The following is a 15,774-nucleotide window of genomic DNA, read 5'->3' as shown; positions in this document are numbered from 1 at the left end:
GTAAAAGTGTCTCACTTTTTGTAAATTTGTTTGGTCCTTCAGGGCCACCGTACAATAACAAAGCAGCACTACATCATCTTATTTTGAAAGCTGCAAACCGGAAGTAGTAGCGGAAGCTTCAGCTTCTTATCACGTATCTTCATGTGCATTAGTGCCTGTGTGTTCGCCATGTGTTTTTAGATAACCTTAAATTCAAAGAAAAACATGAACCCTGGACCCTCAGGAGAAATAACATCTGGTAATTATTGTTATCTTACACATAAAGATACTTTCACGGTTTGTTAAATCTTAGTCATGTATCATTTTGTAAAGTTCAAGCTAACTATGTATACAGTGTATTTTCACACATCCCATCTTACTGGAATAAAGTAGCTCAAAGACACATATTGAAGTCAGCTTGTCACTTAGGCATGTTTTGCTTTGTATCTAAGTTATCTATTTATTTCCCTGTACAGACATGGGGAGGATCAGATTTAGACAGACACATAGTTTACAATTTGGCTTGGTGTAGTGTAAAATTCTACTTTTTTGTTATAGTAATAGTAATTGTTGTGTCCTTATATTTAGGGTTTAAACTGTCAGCATGATGTTCTATGAACTCGTTTTCTCCTTTCTAGATTAAAACTGAACTAGTTTCATTTTAGCCCCTCAGGCTGTCATGCAGTAGGTTTGGTTGGATATTGCAGAATTGCAGGGTAAAGTCAGGATAAGTTACAGGACACAATACATCACCGACATTAATGATATGAAGATAAATAGATTGTGCAATAATTGATAAACTGCACCATAGTTAGGCTACTAAATAATACATAATACAACATGATATCTGATTTACTGCTATTTAAAGTGGAGGTGCAGGATTAATGTCATTAGTGTCAGAACAGTCTATTTATTATATTTATTTATTCCTATTTATTATTATATTTATTAATTTTAGTCTAGTTATTTATACAGTCCATGGTTAGAATGAGGAATCATGAAGGGAAATCACTTTTCAGTGCTGTTATTGTTAAATTAAAATATTGATATTTGTCACTAGCAATATAATTTTATGGCATGAGTGGGGGCGATGATATCTTACTGATCAGATATTTTGTGCCATCCTTAATCTATATCTACAAAAGCATGGAAGCCACCACCTTCAGAACTCTTTTATTTTTTCCTTTTCTTTTAGTCTATTTTGGCGCTATGGAAAGCTTCTAGAAGAAAGAAACAAAAGAAACGTGCTTTATCAATCCCCATGGGGGAAATTCATTTTTTTCACTCGAGTTTTTTTTTTTTTTTTGGACATGATACACACAGTTTTTGGTATATACATACAATCATGCACACACATGCAGTGGACATGCACTTAGGGAGAGATGTCAGAGTGAGGATGTTGCCATCAACCAGCACACCCCAAGCAGTTGGGGGTTCGGTACCTTGCTCAAGGGCACATCAGCAGTGCCCCTGAGCAAGGCAAGTGAACCAGCAGCTCTCCAGCCACCAGTCCACTTGCCAAGCTTCGTCCATGCTGGGACTTGAACCTGCGACCCTTCAGTTCCCAAGCCAAGTCCCTATGGACTGAGCTACTGCCGTCCCAAAGGAAAACAGTGTTGGCAGAGGATGGTTCTATTCCACTAAAATGTTATAAAACATGCACAAGAACAAAGAATTAAATTATCAATGAATAAGTAAGCAGCACCAAATGGATTCAATCCCAACTTTTGCTTTTTGACAGGTTTAATCGGCCATTCTTCCAAAAGTATTGTGCTTTGATAGACAGAGAATTGGTTGCACAGCAGACCTTCCCTTTATTGTTTGACATCTGACTGCTCTTTGTCATTTTATATTCACTTTATGTTCTTGTAGTATAACCATCAGCCTGAAGATGGAGCCATCAGCATCAGCAACATGCAAAAGGAAAGCCATGGACCTCACAGCACATAACAGGGCAAAGAGATTGAAAACTGATCCGGCTGGTGAGGAGTTGCTGGAGTGTCGGAGTTCCCCTCGCTCACTGAGGATCTCTGTGCTGCCCGACCACCTTCAACAACCAATTACAGTGAATGAGCTGACGGAGCTGCTGCATTATGCCGCTCTGGGGAAAACAGGTGGCATTAAACAGCCCAGGTAATGGCTTTGCAAGTAAGATCTCATCAGCTCTCATCAAATAAGTCTCTGTAATGAAAGTTACCTCTGTCCCTGCGCTCTAACAATAATCTAAACAATCTATTTAAAGCCTTACGTCTTCTCCTCCTGTGTCTCGTATAGTTGGTGTCGTCTCCGCCGTCAGAAGAGGATTGAAGCTATAAACGTGGTGATTGTTGAGGGCCTGACACAGAGACACTTTTACAAACACTACCTGGATCTGAAACACCTGAGGAAGAAGTACACCACTGTGAGTTAAAGTGGAAACCGGAGGAATTATATTCCCATATATTTATTTAACCTCAGTGTTTGTGTTTACTCTGTCTTTGTTTTTTTATCTTTCTTGATTAGAGGGTCACATTTACGCCGACATCAGAACACCTGGCCTCAGAAATCTTCAGCAGAAAAATCCCTGAGGGTGTGACCATTTCTAAAACCAACAATGAATACAGTGGATTGCACAAAGGTGAGAACTTTGTATAATAAGCTCTGATTATGTGAGTAGAACTGGGTAATCATGAGTAAATTATCACCTTAATATCAGGCCAGAATCTAGTTTTCAAAAGTGTTTGACTCACCCTTCGCCCACTTGAGGCCCACAGAAGTTGTTGGAGTATTTTCTCAACTTGACTTATTCTAACTAATATTCCTCACAACATTTCTGCAGCACTGAGGAGTCACCCAGTAATCACCAAATTTGGGACTCAGAGGAAAGGACTGACGGCGTATGTACTCTCACAGGAACAGATGATCAAGAGCCACTATCCTGTTAAAGGTGAGTCCCTCTGATCACAATGTCAGGTCTCAGTTCTTGGAATAAAACCACCAGCTTAATGTGGATGAAAGCATGATATAATATTACAGCTTTAATATTGTTCTATATTTGGTTAGTTTACTTAGGAAAATGCTCCCCTCCTTTCCTGGAACAATTATCACACAGGCTTCTAGATAATGTGGAGGAGTATGACTTGAAATGGGAGCAGTGTCACTCAATAATTGTGGGAGTACTGTGGTAGAATTTAATAATAATAGTGATAATAATAATTTTATTTGTAGAGCACTTTGGGCAGCAAAATAAAACAGGCAGTTCATAAAAATACACAAGTCAAGATGAAGTAATAAAACATATTTTCAAATATATACAATTCCCCTAAAATAACTCTAAAGGAATAAAATTATTTTAAAATATATTTCTTAAGACGGTTCAAATAAAGTAAAATAAAAAGTATGTTTTAAGAAGGGATTTAAAAGAGCTCACTGAGTCAGCAGACCTGATCTCCTCGGGCAGATGATTCCAGAGCGTCGGACCCCTCACTGCATACACCCTGTCCCCTTTTGTTTTCATTTTTGTAATTGGAATGATCAATGAGACCTCTGCCTGAGGATCTCAATGCAAGCATCGGCTTGTAAGGTATTGAAAGGTCTTTTATATAGCTTGGAGTATGTCCATGTAGAGCTTTAAGAGTAATCAGTGAAATCTTAAAATCAATTCTGAAACATACAGGGAGCCAGTGCAAGGAAGCTGAAACCGGAGAGATATGGTCGTATTTTTGGGTTCTGGTTAAAACTCTGGCAGCTGAGTTCTGTACAGTCTGGAGAAGATCAAGGGATTTTTTTTATGCAGGCTGCTAAAAAGACTGTAACAGTAGTCCAGGCGTGATGAGAAACGCTGCCAACTTTCAAGCTGTCCATGCATCACTAGCTTTTATTTATTTATTTGTTTGTTCGTTTGTTTGTTAATTCATTTTTATTTATTTTCAATCTTTTTTAATTGTATCATGTTTACTTTAGTTTTGATGTGGTCTTTGCTGTTCAGGGTGCCACTTGTTGTTTATGCTTGTTCACTGTGAAAAAAACAACAAACTATTAATCATAGAAAAAAAGGAAAATGCTCCACCCCTCTACCTCTTTATTAAACTTGTTGTTTTCTTTCATGCAGGGATGCCGGGCTTTGAGGACTTTGTGTGCACAGACAGTGTTGACTGTGTGACTGACAGCAGCCCTCTGTACGGACTTGACTGTGAAATGGTGAGACAGGTTAATTCATATATTTGATTCTGTCACTCCATCGTAGAGGAAGTTTTCCCAAAATGCATTTTTTAAAGAATGAATACTTGATCCCCATCTCATGATAAATGAAAGACAAAGACCATGTTGTGATTGTATTTAGCAATGTGTGCTTAAGAACCTGATTTTACATAAAGCAATGTGAGCAAAGCAACTAGACTACTGTATCAGTGTGGGAGATAGTGAAAGCAGGATGAAGGATTATTTGACCAGAGAATAACTCTGAAATCATCTTGCTGAATAATGCTGCTGTTGATTGTGTGATGTGATATCTGCTTGGTATAGTCTGTTGTTCTTTAAGTGAACATTTTCTGCAGCTATCATGACCAGGACTCCCCTGTGAGAGACTTTGTTCTCACCTGTTGTCACCTGATCTATGACCTTCTAATTCAACATGCAAAGAGGAACTAAAATAGTCAAATCCCATATTTGTATCAGGGGTATTTCTGTTTCTATAGCAACTTTTAGAGGTAACATGTATCTAAAGCAAAGATCAAACACTCTGTTCTCTTAAATCTGACTCTTCATCTGATACTCTGTCTGGCCTGCTCTGCACATTCCCCATGTGTCTCTCCTAGTATGTTGTTTTTATCACTGTTGTGTGCCAGATTGAAGTTATTCCAGTGTTCCATCCCTGCACCAAAAGTTAACCCATGTGTTGATGTCTTACTTCAGTGTCTAACAGTGAAGGGGTATGAGCTGACTCGTGTGTCTCTGGTGGATTTTGATGGCAACTGTGTGCTGGACGAGCTGGTGAAACCTCAGAACCAAATCCTCGAATACCTCACCAAGTACTTGCACACACATGTCATGCACACATGTACACACACAAACACACATTAGCGACCAACAACTCAGCAAGAGTTTTCAAATTCACCTATGTTTTATCCTGTGCTGTCTGATAGGTTCTCTGGTATAACCCCAGCAATGCTGCAACCAATCAAAACCACTCTGCGGGACGTCCAAGCTAGACTCAGGACGTTGTTGCCGAGTGATGCGGTTGTGGTGGGCCATTCACTGAACAACGACCTCATAGCTCTGAAAGTGAGTCACTGAAATATTACTGTTCCAACTGTTTCTTGGTTGTTTGAAGGAACTTGAGGGTTGTTCCATTACTGTACATGTTATAATCAATCAATCTTTATTTATATAGCGCCAAATCACAACAAACATTATCTGAGACTCTGAGGCTGTGTTTATGTCTCCCTGCAGCTGATCCACCGACATGTAATCGACACCTCTCTGCTGTACAGGGGAGAGTTAGGACGGAGGTTTAAGCTGAAGGTCCTGGCTGAGACCGTCCTGAAGTGAGTTGCGTCTCTGTCTCTGCTTCATCTCTGTGTCTCCTTCAGCTAACACGGCTAATAATGAGCTTCTCTGCCTGTGTCCCAGGAGGCAAATTCAAACCGAGGAGAAGACGGGTCATAACCCTTCTGAGGATGCGTTAGCAGCCCTGGAGCTGGCTCAGTACTTTATTAATACAGGACCTCGACAGGTAACTCTTCACTCTTCCTCCTGCATACACTCACACATACCCGGACACAGAGTGGATGTAACAAAAGCCTGTGTCTTCTCGTTGTCAGGTTGTAGAGGTTCATCTGGAGGAGCTGTGGGGATACAGGATAGAGGAGGAGTCAGCTGACTGCCCTCCTGCTCCTACACCGAGTCTCAGGTGCGAGGCGTTGAGCTCAGTTTAGAGCTTTGATTCACAACAACAATGAGACTGATTTCAACAACCAGTTAGCTCATACACAGATCAATCATATTCAAACTGTCTGCTGGTCAGAGCGGCAGAGTTTCAGATCAAGGAAAGAAAGGGTTATCTCTCCTCTGGAGCCACTGTATTTTTTATCACTGAAGGCTCAAAGGTATAATGAGTAGGGAAAAAGCACCTATTCAGAGTAGAGACTGCTTCTTCATCATTAAAGTTGAAGATGAAAATATTATGAAAGTCTGAAGAAAAGGTATTTTATGTGAATGAGCACAGCTTCCTCTCTCAGCATTTAAACATATTACCCATTTGGTGATGGACAGGGTACAAAGGTCATGCTCTAACACCATTTTGATGCAGTAAGAGGAAGCTTAAACTACACTCAAATCAACAGATGCCGATTTAGCGACTGCTTTGTGGATTTATTTTGGATTCAGCAGAGACATGTTGTGAACACAGATACGTGGAAACATGGAGAGCAGCTGATAGACATGAAAACTCCGGGTTATAGCTAACATGCACACTTAAGTATTTGTTTATTATCGCAACATTGCACAATGTATTTGCACAAAGTTGCACGCTTCATCACGCCTCTTTCACTTTCGTGCCCTGCTCTGCACTCAGTCACGCTGACCTCTGACCTGCAGCTTTGCACCAGAGTTTAAAACTATGACACCGACATAAAGCAGCCATGGCCTTATCCATGAATCTGTCACTTTAAATGTGTATGTTTCTGGGTTTCAAAATGTAACAACAAGCACATTGCAGCTTTTGCAATTTGCAACATAGAAATTTATTTTTTTAAGTTACATTTTTGGGCTTTTTTGCACCTTTATTTTTTTTTGTAGCAGAGAGGACAGTGGATAGTGTCGGAAAATGGGGAGAGAGTGGGGGAATGACATGCGGGAGGGAAGCTGCAGGCTGGATTCGAACCTTCGTCACCTGCTACATGGGCGCGCAACTTAACCATTAAGCTAAATCTGCACCCAAAGAAATGTATTTTTAAAATATCTTCTTTGAAATGTACTTTTCACATTCGTATCTCATATAAGTCAAGTCAAGTCAAGTCAAGTCAAGTCAAGTCAAGTCAAACTTTATTTATATAGCACATTTTAAAACAACCGCAGTTGACCAAAGTGCTGTACAAGCTTAGAAACACAATCAATAAAAACAAATAGTTAAAATAATTTAAAAGAGTAGATATTTAAAAAAAAACACACACAGAATAGATAGTACAAGAAAAAGCCACAATAAATAAAAGCAAAATAAAAAGTTGGATGTCTCACTCAACAGGTATTAAAAGCCAAAGCAAAGAGGTGCGTTTAAGTAATGATTTAAAACTCTCAGTAGTCTGAGTGGCCCTTATATTCAGAGGCAGACTGTTCCACAGTGTGGAAAGCTCTGTCACCTCAAGCTTTTAGCCTTTCTCTTGAGAAAACAAGAAGCACCAGGTGCGCTGAGCAGAGTGCTCTGACTGGAGGTGCCAACCCATGTAGACTTTTAAAAACCAGCAACACAGTTTTATACTGGATCCTGAAGCTGACAGGAAGCCAGTGAAGAGAAGCCAGAACAGGCGTGAGACTGAGAGTTCTTCGTTTACAGTGTTAAGGCCATCTCATGTTAACTGTGCTGCAGCTTTGTTTGATCCGTCTTCATTTCTCGCTCAGGTTTGGAGACGTACTTCAGACACTCGAGCGGTCCGTAGCCTACATGGGAAAACGCTCAGACGTCATACTGGATCTGTCCAATCAGAAGTGGCACAACTCTGACGAACAAGTGAGACCTGATGAGTTCCTGACCTTTACCTGATGACAGACCTTAAACACGCTTGTTGTTGAGTTTTGTAGTGTTCACAAATCTGTTTTCATTTCTGGTGCATGAACAGAAAACACTGAAGTAGTTCACTCTGTTTTCATTCAGCTCAGTGATCATCTTCATGAATCTGGTTAAAGGAATATTTTGGGGCTTGTTTGTCAATAGTGATGTGACACAGACTAAAAAGATGAATGCTGTTGCTCTTTTTGTTTAACAGATGACTTTTATTAGTATTGATCGTGTTAAAGGTCAATTGAATGGGTTTTTGTTCAAATTAAAAGCGACATTGTGACGCATCTGTGCCCTTTTCCCTCTTTCTTCCCCACTCACCACATTTCCTGTTCCCTTCTTTTCCCCCTTTCCTCTCCCTCTCTTTAATATCTCCTTTCTTTGCCCGTTTCTCTCAGGTGCTGACCTCTTTCAGGAGCAAAACTCCGTGCCCCTTCCTCTCAGTTCTCAAGTTTTCCTCTTTCTCAGACCATCTGCAGAGATGTTCTTCTACGCAGCAGCCCCAGCATCATGAGGTGAGACGTTTTTTCCTGCACATTATGAATTTAAAGCACATGAGTGTTTTCTAAAATACTGCATAATGTGTGTGTTCATCCCGCAGGTGTGTGCAGATCTCAGAGAGATGTGTGTGGTGTTTGCTGGCCCGTTTCCTGCAGGCGTCTCTGAGGGGGACGTGAGGCGGCTGTTCTGTTGCTGCGGACCTGTTCGGAAAATCAAAATGTTGTGCACAACTTTCAGGGTAGGTCTCATTTACATCTTGATACTCATATACTTCAGTTAAAAATCTACTTTTTTGTATGTCTGGACGGCTGAATACCTCTAAAGATGTGCTGATAGCTCAAGTTCATGAGCCTTGACGGAGTTATTTTTCTCTGAAAGTTACATCTTTTCTGTATTTTCTGATGCTGTCTGGTATCCAGGTTCATGCAGAGGTGGAGTTTGAGCTGCTGGAGGGAGCTATGCTGGCTGTAAAGACTCTGAATGGATTTATTATGCAGGGAAAGCCCATCAAGGTAACTGTCTGTCTCCCCCCTTCTCTTTTTCTTTCAGTCTCTTTTCCTTTCACATCACAGCTAAACTAAGCTCCTCTTTTCCAGGTCCAGAGGCCGGTGAATGAGTCAATGCTGGACTTGGATCTGACCCTTGATGCCCTAATGGATGACAGTCTCAACACCAGTCACATATTTGCTGTGAAATTAAAGCCCAGTATGGTGAAGTGCTTGCCAGCTCCTGCAAAGCTTAATGGACACACGTTAGATGCAGAGTGCTCAGGTAGAAGTCCTGCTGATGTCGTGAACACTTTGCCTCCAGCTAAAGTAAACGGGAAACGGTTGCAGCCCAAAATCCCAAACTCCAAACTGTGCGAGGAGAAAGTCAGAGAGACGTTCGGTCTCTTTGGTGCGGTGGAGAGTGTTCTCCTGCCTGCCGAACCTGGAAAACACCCAAGACATGCATTCATAAGTAAGTCAAAACATCACATGTAGTCATACGTTTGTTTTATTGTGCTTCTTTAAGAGCTCACACAAAGTTTCTGTGTCTGTGTCTACAGAGTTTCAGAGTTCAGAGGGGAAACACGCAGCCCTCAGCGCCTCCGAGGATCTTCGGAAGAGAGACTTCCTCATCTGTCCATCCCTAACACCACTCCACTTACCTTCATGGGCCGCTATGACAACAGCCAGTGTAGATCTGGACAAGGAGGCAGCAGAGGAGAAAACGACAACCCAAGTGCACATCACTTCTCAGGTAAGGAGGTGACATTGGGTGCATCTCAAAGCTCTCAACCTCAGTCTCCTCCGCCGAACCGGAAGTAGTTACTTACCCGCCATCTTAAGTGGTGTCTTAGCTCTTAACTCTGCTGGAGGAGAGAGGAGAGAGGACGGAGGAGACTGATCGGAGGAGCGATAATCGAGGAAACACGAGAGCTGACTTTGTTGAAGTCTTTGCTCTGACAGACACACCCCGTATCGAATACCTCTCAATGATTGGACGCTGCGCTGGATCGGACTTCTCTGAAACTTCAAATCACTTGAGTTTAATAATAGAAAAAAGACGGACCTTAAAACAGTCACTCAGGGTGCCCTGAGACAGATCATAAACATACGTCAGTTTCTAAATAGTCTGTATGTGATGAGCTGAGATTGAAAAGAGTTTTAAACCCAAAATACTGAACGTCAGAGCAAAATCATAAATTCAATATAACAGAGGGTGGATTATGTTATGTCTGATTGTTTTTGTCAGATTCACTGTCTAATGAAATAGAGTAATAGAGTCTAATATCATATATAGAATATATATAAAGGATCAGGTATTCCTCCTGTTAGTTTCCCTGTTTGTTCTCGTTTTCTTCATGAAGAGAAGTCTGACAGTAAAGTTTGTCTGTTAGTAAAAACACTTGTTATATTTCCTCTCAGATTAATAAAGTTTCATATAAGGCTGATCATTAATGAGCACAGGGTTTGAAAAGAGTTGCATGGTTTCTATTTTCCCTTGAAGTAATATATCATTTAATAATGAAGCATTTTAAAAGTGAATCGATCCATGATGCTTCAGGACAGAATAAACAGAGAGCGGATTCTCTTCATGTGCAAGTGTGTGTTAAACAGGTAAAACACAGAGACGGAGCTCTGTTACTGTTTATATCTATCAGAGTTATTACAGTGAACATGTGTGCACACAAACAGCTGTTAAAGCCGTCATCACAAACCTACGTCCCTTCACGTGACGATCCAAATCTCCTCCTTTCCTCTCTCCTCTCGTTTCATTTCCTTGCATCTCTGGTGGGCGGGGCTAAGACGCGAGTGAACGACGTGAGGATGGAAGTTAAGAGCTTTGAGACGCACCCATTGACTACAGATTGCTACTTTATTGGTCTCTGTTGGAGCAATATTTGTATCCCTGTATTGTGTGCAGAACGTTTGTTTTAATTCCTTGTTGGCACAGTAGTTGGCGTGTATACTTTGGTGTTGTGGGAAGGTACAAGTATAGGAACAAGGAATTACTGACACCATCTTTTAACCATCACTGTGGCTCATCACTGAGCCTGTTGATTATCATGTGAGTTATAAATGGATATAGGTACAGGTGGATCTACAGAGGCCATATTGTTAAATGTTTGTCAACAAACCCATTTGAGTATGAATGCACGGCCTGTGGACTGGATCGTTCATTCATCCCGCTGAGCTAAACCAAGGCGACACGTCAACTGTGAGTCTGGGTGTAGCACCCCCTCAAATCAAGTCACTACAGTCTCCATGCTAGTTGTGGTGGATGAGCCGTCTCAGGAACAGCTGGGGGGAATATCATCAAGCTTTGTGCAAACATCCACCTCTGATGAAAGATGAACTCATCAGACTTTGATGGTTAAAGGGGAAAGGGTCATAAGCTGCATTTCGACCAAGAGTCCCGGGGTCTTTTAGCCCCCAGAACTACTTTACCCTGAACTAAAAGGTTCCTGTGCCCCCCATTGTTGTCTGCGTTTCGCCCGTGGGCGGAAGTCCCAGGTAGATTGTGCAAATCAGGGCCAGTGATGTATGGAGAAAAAAAATTATATTAAATAATATTTTGAAATTGTAATAAAAAACTTAACTAGTTTGCATTCCCAGGAACTCCCTCTGTGTTTCAACAGCTGTGTAAACTCCACAAACACCGCCGAAAGTCCCAGGACCTTTGAAAAGTACTACCCCAAAAGCAGGGGCTTTTCAGGGGGAGATGAACAACCCCTGAACTAAATATAGACCCAAGTCCCTAGTTCTGGGGTAAAGTTCCTGCGTTCGAAAAGCGCCTATATAGACCAGGTAGCTGTTTTGACAGAGTAAGCTGCCAACATGCAGAGGCTGAGTCCCTGCTGCACTGGCCTGGGTTCAGTGCTAGTTTTCATCTCCCTGGTGCACATCTGAACATCATCCACTCTTCCCAGTGTTTCTGGTCTGTTCTTAGCTGTCCTGTCTAATGAAGGCCTGGATAACATGAAAAAAATCCATCCATCCATTCGTCCATCCATCATCTTGACCGCTTATCCCATTAGGGGTCACGGAGGACTGGAGCCTATCCCAGCTGGCTTCGGGCGGAAGGCAGGGTACACTCTGGACAGGTCGCCAACCTATCACAGGGCTAACACAGAGAGACAGACAACCATTCACGCACACACTCACACCTACGGGCAGTTTAGAGTGACCAATCAACCTGGTGAGCATGTTTTTGGACTGTGGGAGGAAGTCGGAGTACCCGGAGAGAACCCACGCATGCACAGGGAGAACATGCAAACTCCACACAGAAAGGCCGGGGATTCGAACCAGGAACCTTCTAGCTGTGAGGCAACAGCGCTACCCATTGCACCACTGTGCAGCCATGAAAAAAAAAATCTTGGTATTAAAAATGTAAATTAACAAGCAAACGCCACACCTCTCAGATAACATCCCTGGTCCTGCTTCTTCCATCACACGGCCTCATCTTAATGTTCAATAACACAAATGTGGAAGTTGGTAATTTATTCTGAAAACTCTAATTGGTACTTAACTGTGACATCTTGTTGCTGTTTTCCTTCCAACATGTCAGGACAGTTTTCTTTGGACACTTTGACTCAGTGGTGGATGTGAGTGCAGTATAAAGAACTAATTTCTTGAGGCACACGTCTGCAAGGAAGTCCTTCTTGATAAATGAGACTTTGGTAGTGTAGCAGGTCATCCACTAATCGTATAATTAACAGTTGATCTCACGCCCCCGCATGTCAAAGTGTCCTTGGGGGAGATATCATCGGCCTAATTACTCCAGAAGGCGTGTGGGTGTGTGCGTGAATGAATGTCTTTTAGTATAAAGTCCTCTGAGTGGTCTGCAGAATACTTTAGTGCAGCCTCATAAACAAGTCTAAAGTTAGTGGGTGCTGTCTTCTTTGTCCCTGTTGTCTTTCTCTGCAGTACACTGAAAAGTTGTTCACTTGTTTATATCTTGCTGTGACAATGAAGGTTGTTAGCATTAACTTCAAACTGCAGACTGATTCAGATCACCACCACGTCTTCCTCCTCTCACTGGGACCTGTTTTCTACCCTCTTAGTTTCTAATGCTGAAGAATTATCCTCTCTCCATCCAGACATTTCTGCTGTGAGCTGAGTGATCACACGGGGCGGCTTGAGTAGCTGGAGTTTTGCTAGTTGTTGTTATTTGCCCCTGTCTTGGGCAATTGTTAGTGAAAACCCAAAACAGCAGCTCTTAAAGGAGACAACAGAACATCATAGTTCACTGATTGTTTTGTTTTTCAGCTCGCACGCTGAGTCAGCTCTCAGGAGACAGTTTTTTCTCCTTCAGCTGTTTGGACTGAGGCGGGCTTTCTGAGGGCTGATCCACAATGACATCATGAAAGCCTTGAAGCTTAGCCTGCTAGCCAACAGCGAGTAAACAAAGCAAAGGGATGATGCTGAGGGATCATTAGGTGCACACAAGGCAGAGTTACTTAGATTATTTAATTAATGATCTATTGAACATTTCAATCAATCAATCTTTATTCATATAGCGCCAAATCACAACAAATGTTACCACAAGACTCTTTTCAAACAAAGCAGGTCTAGGCTGTACTCTCTGTTATATCATTAACAAAGACCCAACATCAAGACAGGATAAGATCAAGTCCCATTTTACAGACAGGACTCAGTCTGATCTCATCTTAATCCACCATGAGCAGAGCACTTTTCAGCATTTAGCAAGTTACAGCAGCAAGGACAAACTTCCTTTAGCAGGCAGAAACCTCCAGCAGGACCAGACTCATGTTAGACACACATCTGCTGAGACCGAGTTGGGTTTGGTAAGTGGGATAGAGGGAGATGAAGAAAGAGAGAGAGATGATAGCGGTGACGGATAGTAGTAGTTGTAGCAGCTGGAGGCTGGGAGGTCAGCAGCAGGGCATCTACAGCAGCGACTAAGAGGAACCTACGAGACAAGGGAGCTCAGGGACTCCAGAAAGGTCTATGGAGACGTTTTGGAACACATAGTGCATGATAACATGATGATAATGATAACGCGTACAGCACCGGTAAATATTGTCCTGTTGTGTTTGCATGTGTCTTCCTTAACATTTCCTCAATGCTGCTTCCTGATTGTCTTGCTCAGTGTATTTTATGTCCACTTTCTCAAAGACTGTCATGTCATCTCCTTTTCTTTTCTTCTTTTCTTTTTTTTGTTTGTTTTGGTTTCTCCTCTCCGTTCTTATTTTATTTTACTTTTTGTTTAATCTTGATCTTTTCAGGGAGCCTTTTTAACATCTGGCAAGGGACTACGGATGCGAACTAGCCTTTTGGCTAATTATGGCATATTTACAGAAGTATTAATTAATATGAATGGTCCTTTTAAATGAAAAAGAAAAGAAAAGAAATAAATAAAAACCTCTGTATGTTTCCTGTGAAGGACCAGGACATGGATCAGATGATGAGGAAGTTGGACCGTAGCCTGAAGAAGATCTTCAAGTCTCTCCCTGACAACACCTTGACAGTGGTTGTGCTGCCCGGACACACCAGGTGAGGACCGTGACGGCGTCTGAGACATTTTTTAAAGTGAAATATCTCTGATCCTTTTCTTCTCCTCCCCAGTGCTCACGGACAGCTCCCTGGTTTGTGCCTTATGGAGGTGAAGGAAGCGTCCTGACGAGGACAGTGAGCTGCTCATCTGTTGAAAATCTGTGCACTATCAGATGTAATTATTTCAATAAAGCCTGAGCTTGTGTCACTTGAATCAAGTGGAAACCTTTAGAAAAACAATCAATCATGAAAAATAAATCTGCAGATTTAGTCTACCTCAGTTTTTACTGAAAGTGAAGAGACCTATATGATTATTTTAACTCTTAAACTGCAGGATTTCTGTGTGAACTTTGGGTTTGTCACTCATGGGAGTTGGACAGCACAATAATTGTGTAACACCTGCTACAACATAGTTCACAAATCTTCCAGATTCAGCTCTACTGTAAGAAAATAATGACAGCTCATGACTGAAGGCTGAGAGTCATGCACCTTAGTGTTTTTATATTTTAACTATACATCATGATACCTTTGTAAATATAGAGATCAAGTCTTTAAATCAGGAGCAGTATTTATCTTTAAGAATGTTCGGTGTGGATTTTGATACATTAAAAGTCATTTGATGCTAAACTTTGTCTCTTTATTACTCTCATGTTTTACGTAGGTTCCCGGCACAAATAGAACTAGGTTTTCCTTTGCACAACAGTTTACTTGTCTTAATTATTTTGCACCTAAATCTTCTAGTGAAATCATTTTTAACTTGTGATTAATCACTGAATTTGAATAGTTAATCACTCATAATCACATTTTTTAATTATGTTTAGAATTGTATTCTTTTATTTCAAAACATTTGTTAAGTCTGTATTAATGCAAGGCAATACATGCCAACCTGAGGGACATTTCTTGGACTCTAGCTTTCCTCAATCTAGACTAGCCTGTAGTCCAGGGGTTCCCAAACTTTTCAGCTTGCGACCCCCAAAATATAGGTGTCAAAGACTCGCAACCCTCACTGTCCCTCAAAGTGATTAAATGTGGCTTCATGTAGCTGGTCTGGAGAAAATTAGCCTACCTATACGAGCATGTGTCTGTGTTTCCTGTGCCTTTATGAATTAACCTGATGCTACTGATGCTTTTGATAATTAACTGTTCACTAACCCTAAATTTAGGAGTCATTTGGCAAAAAGAAAGGCAGAAAACTCAGATATTTCTTACTATAATGGGTCCCGACCACAGGCTGTATAAATAATGGACGTAGTATCCGTGATGTCACCCATCTGTTTCTGAAGCGCTGTTTTGAGGACAATCGTCGTCAGCAGCCATATTGCTGCTGTTGAGCGATTGTGACGTAAAGAGGCGGGCTTTGAGCCTCCTCGCCAACAGCTACAGTGTTCCCGCCTGTCAATCAAGTCAGCTGTGCCTCTCTTTGGAAGACTCGTAATCTCAATATCTTCAAAATTGCTGCGTTAGAAAAAACCATTCACCCCCCTTGCAGTGTGTGCCGATCGAGAAATGAGCTATCCAGACTACACTCGTCTTTTGTAC

At 41.5% G+C, this 15,774-nt stretch overlaps 1 protein-coding gene across 1 annotated transcript; it reads left to right on the top strand.

Annotated features, from left to right (window-relative positions):
• Positions 1 to 106: 106 nt before the first annotated feature.
• On the top strand, positions 107 to 14,862 carry LOC117816423 (RNA exonuclease 5-like). The gene is made up of 19 exons (XM_034688682.1): positions 107 to 238; positions 1,852 to 2,112; positions 2,254 to 2,380; positions 2,482 to 2,596; positions 2,798 to 2,905; positions 4,070 to 4,158; positions 4,873 to 4,988; positions 5,103 to 5,241; positions 5,410 to 5,504; positions 5,590 to 5,692; positions 5,781 to 5,869; positions 7,576 to 7,684; positions 8,131 to 8,247; positions 8,334 to 8,471; positions 8,653 to 8,745; positions 8,830 to 9,193; positions 9,282 to 9,475; positions 14,126 to 14,235; positions 14,308 to 14,862. Exons 2-19 carry the CDS (start codon positions 1,871 to 1,873, stop codon positions 14,360 to 14,362), a joined length of 2,403 nt encoding a protein of 800 aa, XP_034544573.1. The 5' UTR covers positions 107 to 238; positions 1,852 to 1,870; the 3' UTR covers positions 14,363 to 14,862.
• The last annotated feature ends 912 nt before the right edge of the window (positions 14,863 to 15,774 follow it).

The sequence above is a fragment of the Notolabrus celidotus genome, chromosome 7 (genome assembly GCF_009762535.1).
Source record: "Notolabrus celidotus isolate fNotCel1 chromosome 7, fNotCel1.pri, whole genome shotgun sequence".
Taxonomy (NCBI): Eukaryota; Metazoa; Chordata; class Actinopteri; order Labriformes; family Labridae; genus Notolabrus; species Notolabrus celidotus.
The sequence above is the reverse complement of the archived record's forward strand: the minus strand, read 5'-3'. Positions and strand labels throughout refer to the sequence as shown.

Coding starts and splice junctions, on each gene's coding strand:
- LOC117816423 (XM_034688682.1), top strand. CDS start 1,871: ATGGAGCCATCAGCATCAGCAACATGCAAAAGGAAAGCCATGGACCTC. Junction 2,597..2,797: donor ATACAGTGGATTGCACAAAG/GTGAGAACTTTG, acceptor ACATTTCTGCAG/CACTGAGGAGTCACCCAGTA. Junction 14,236..14,307: donor GTGCTGCCCGGACACACCAG/GTGAGGACCGTG, acceptor TCTCCTCCCCAG/TGCTCACGGACAGCTCCCTG.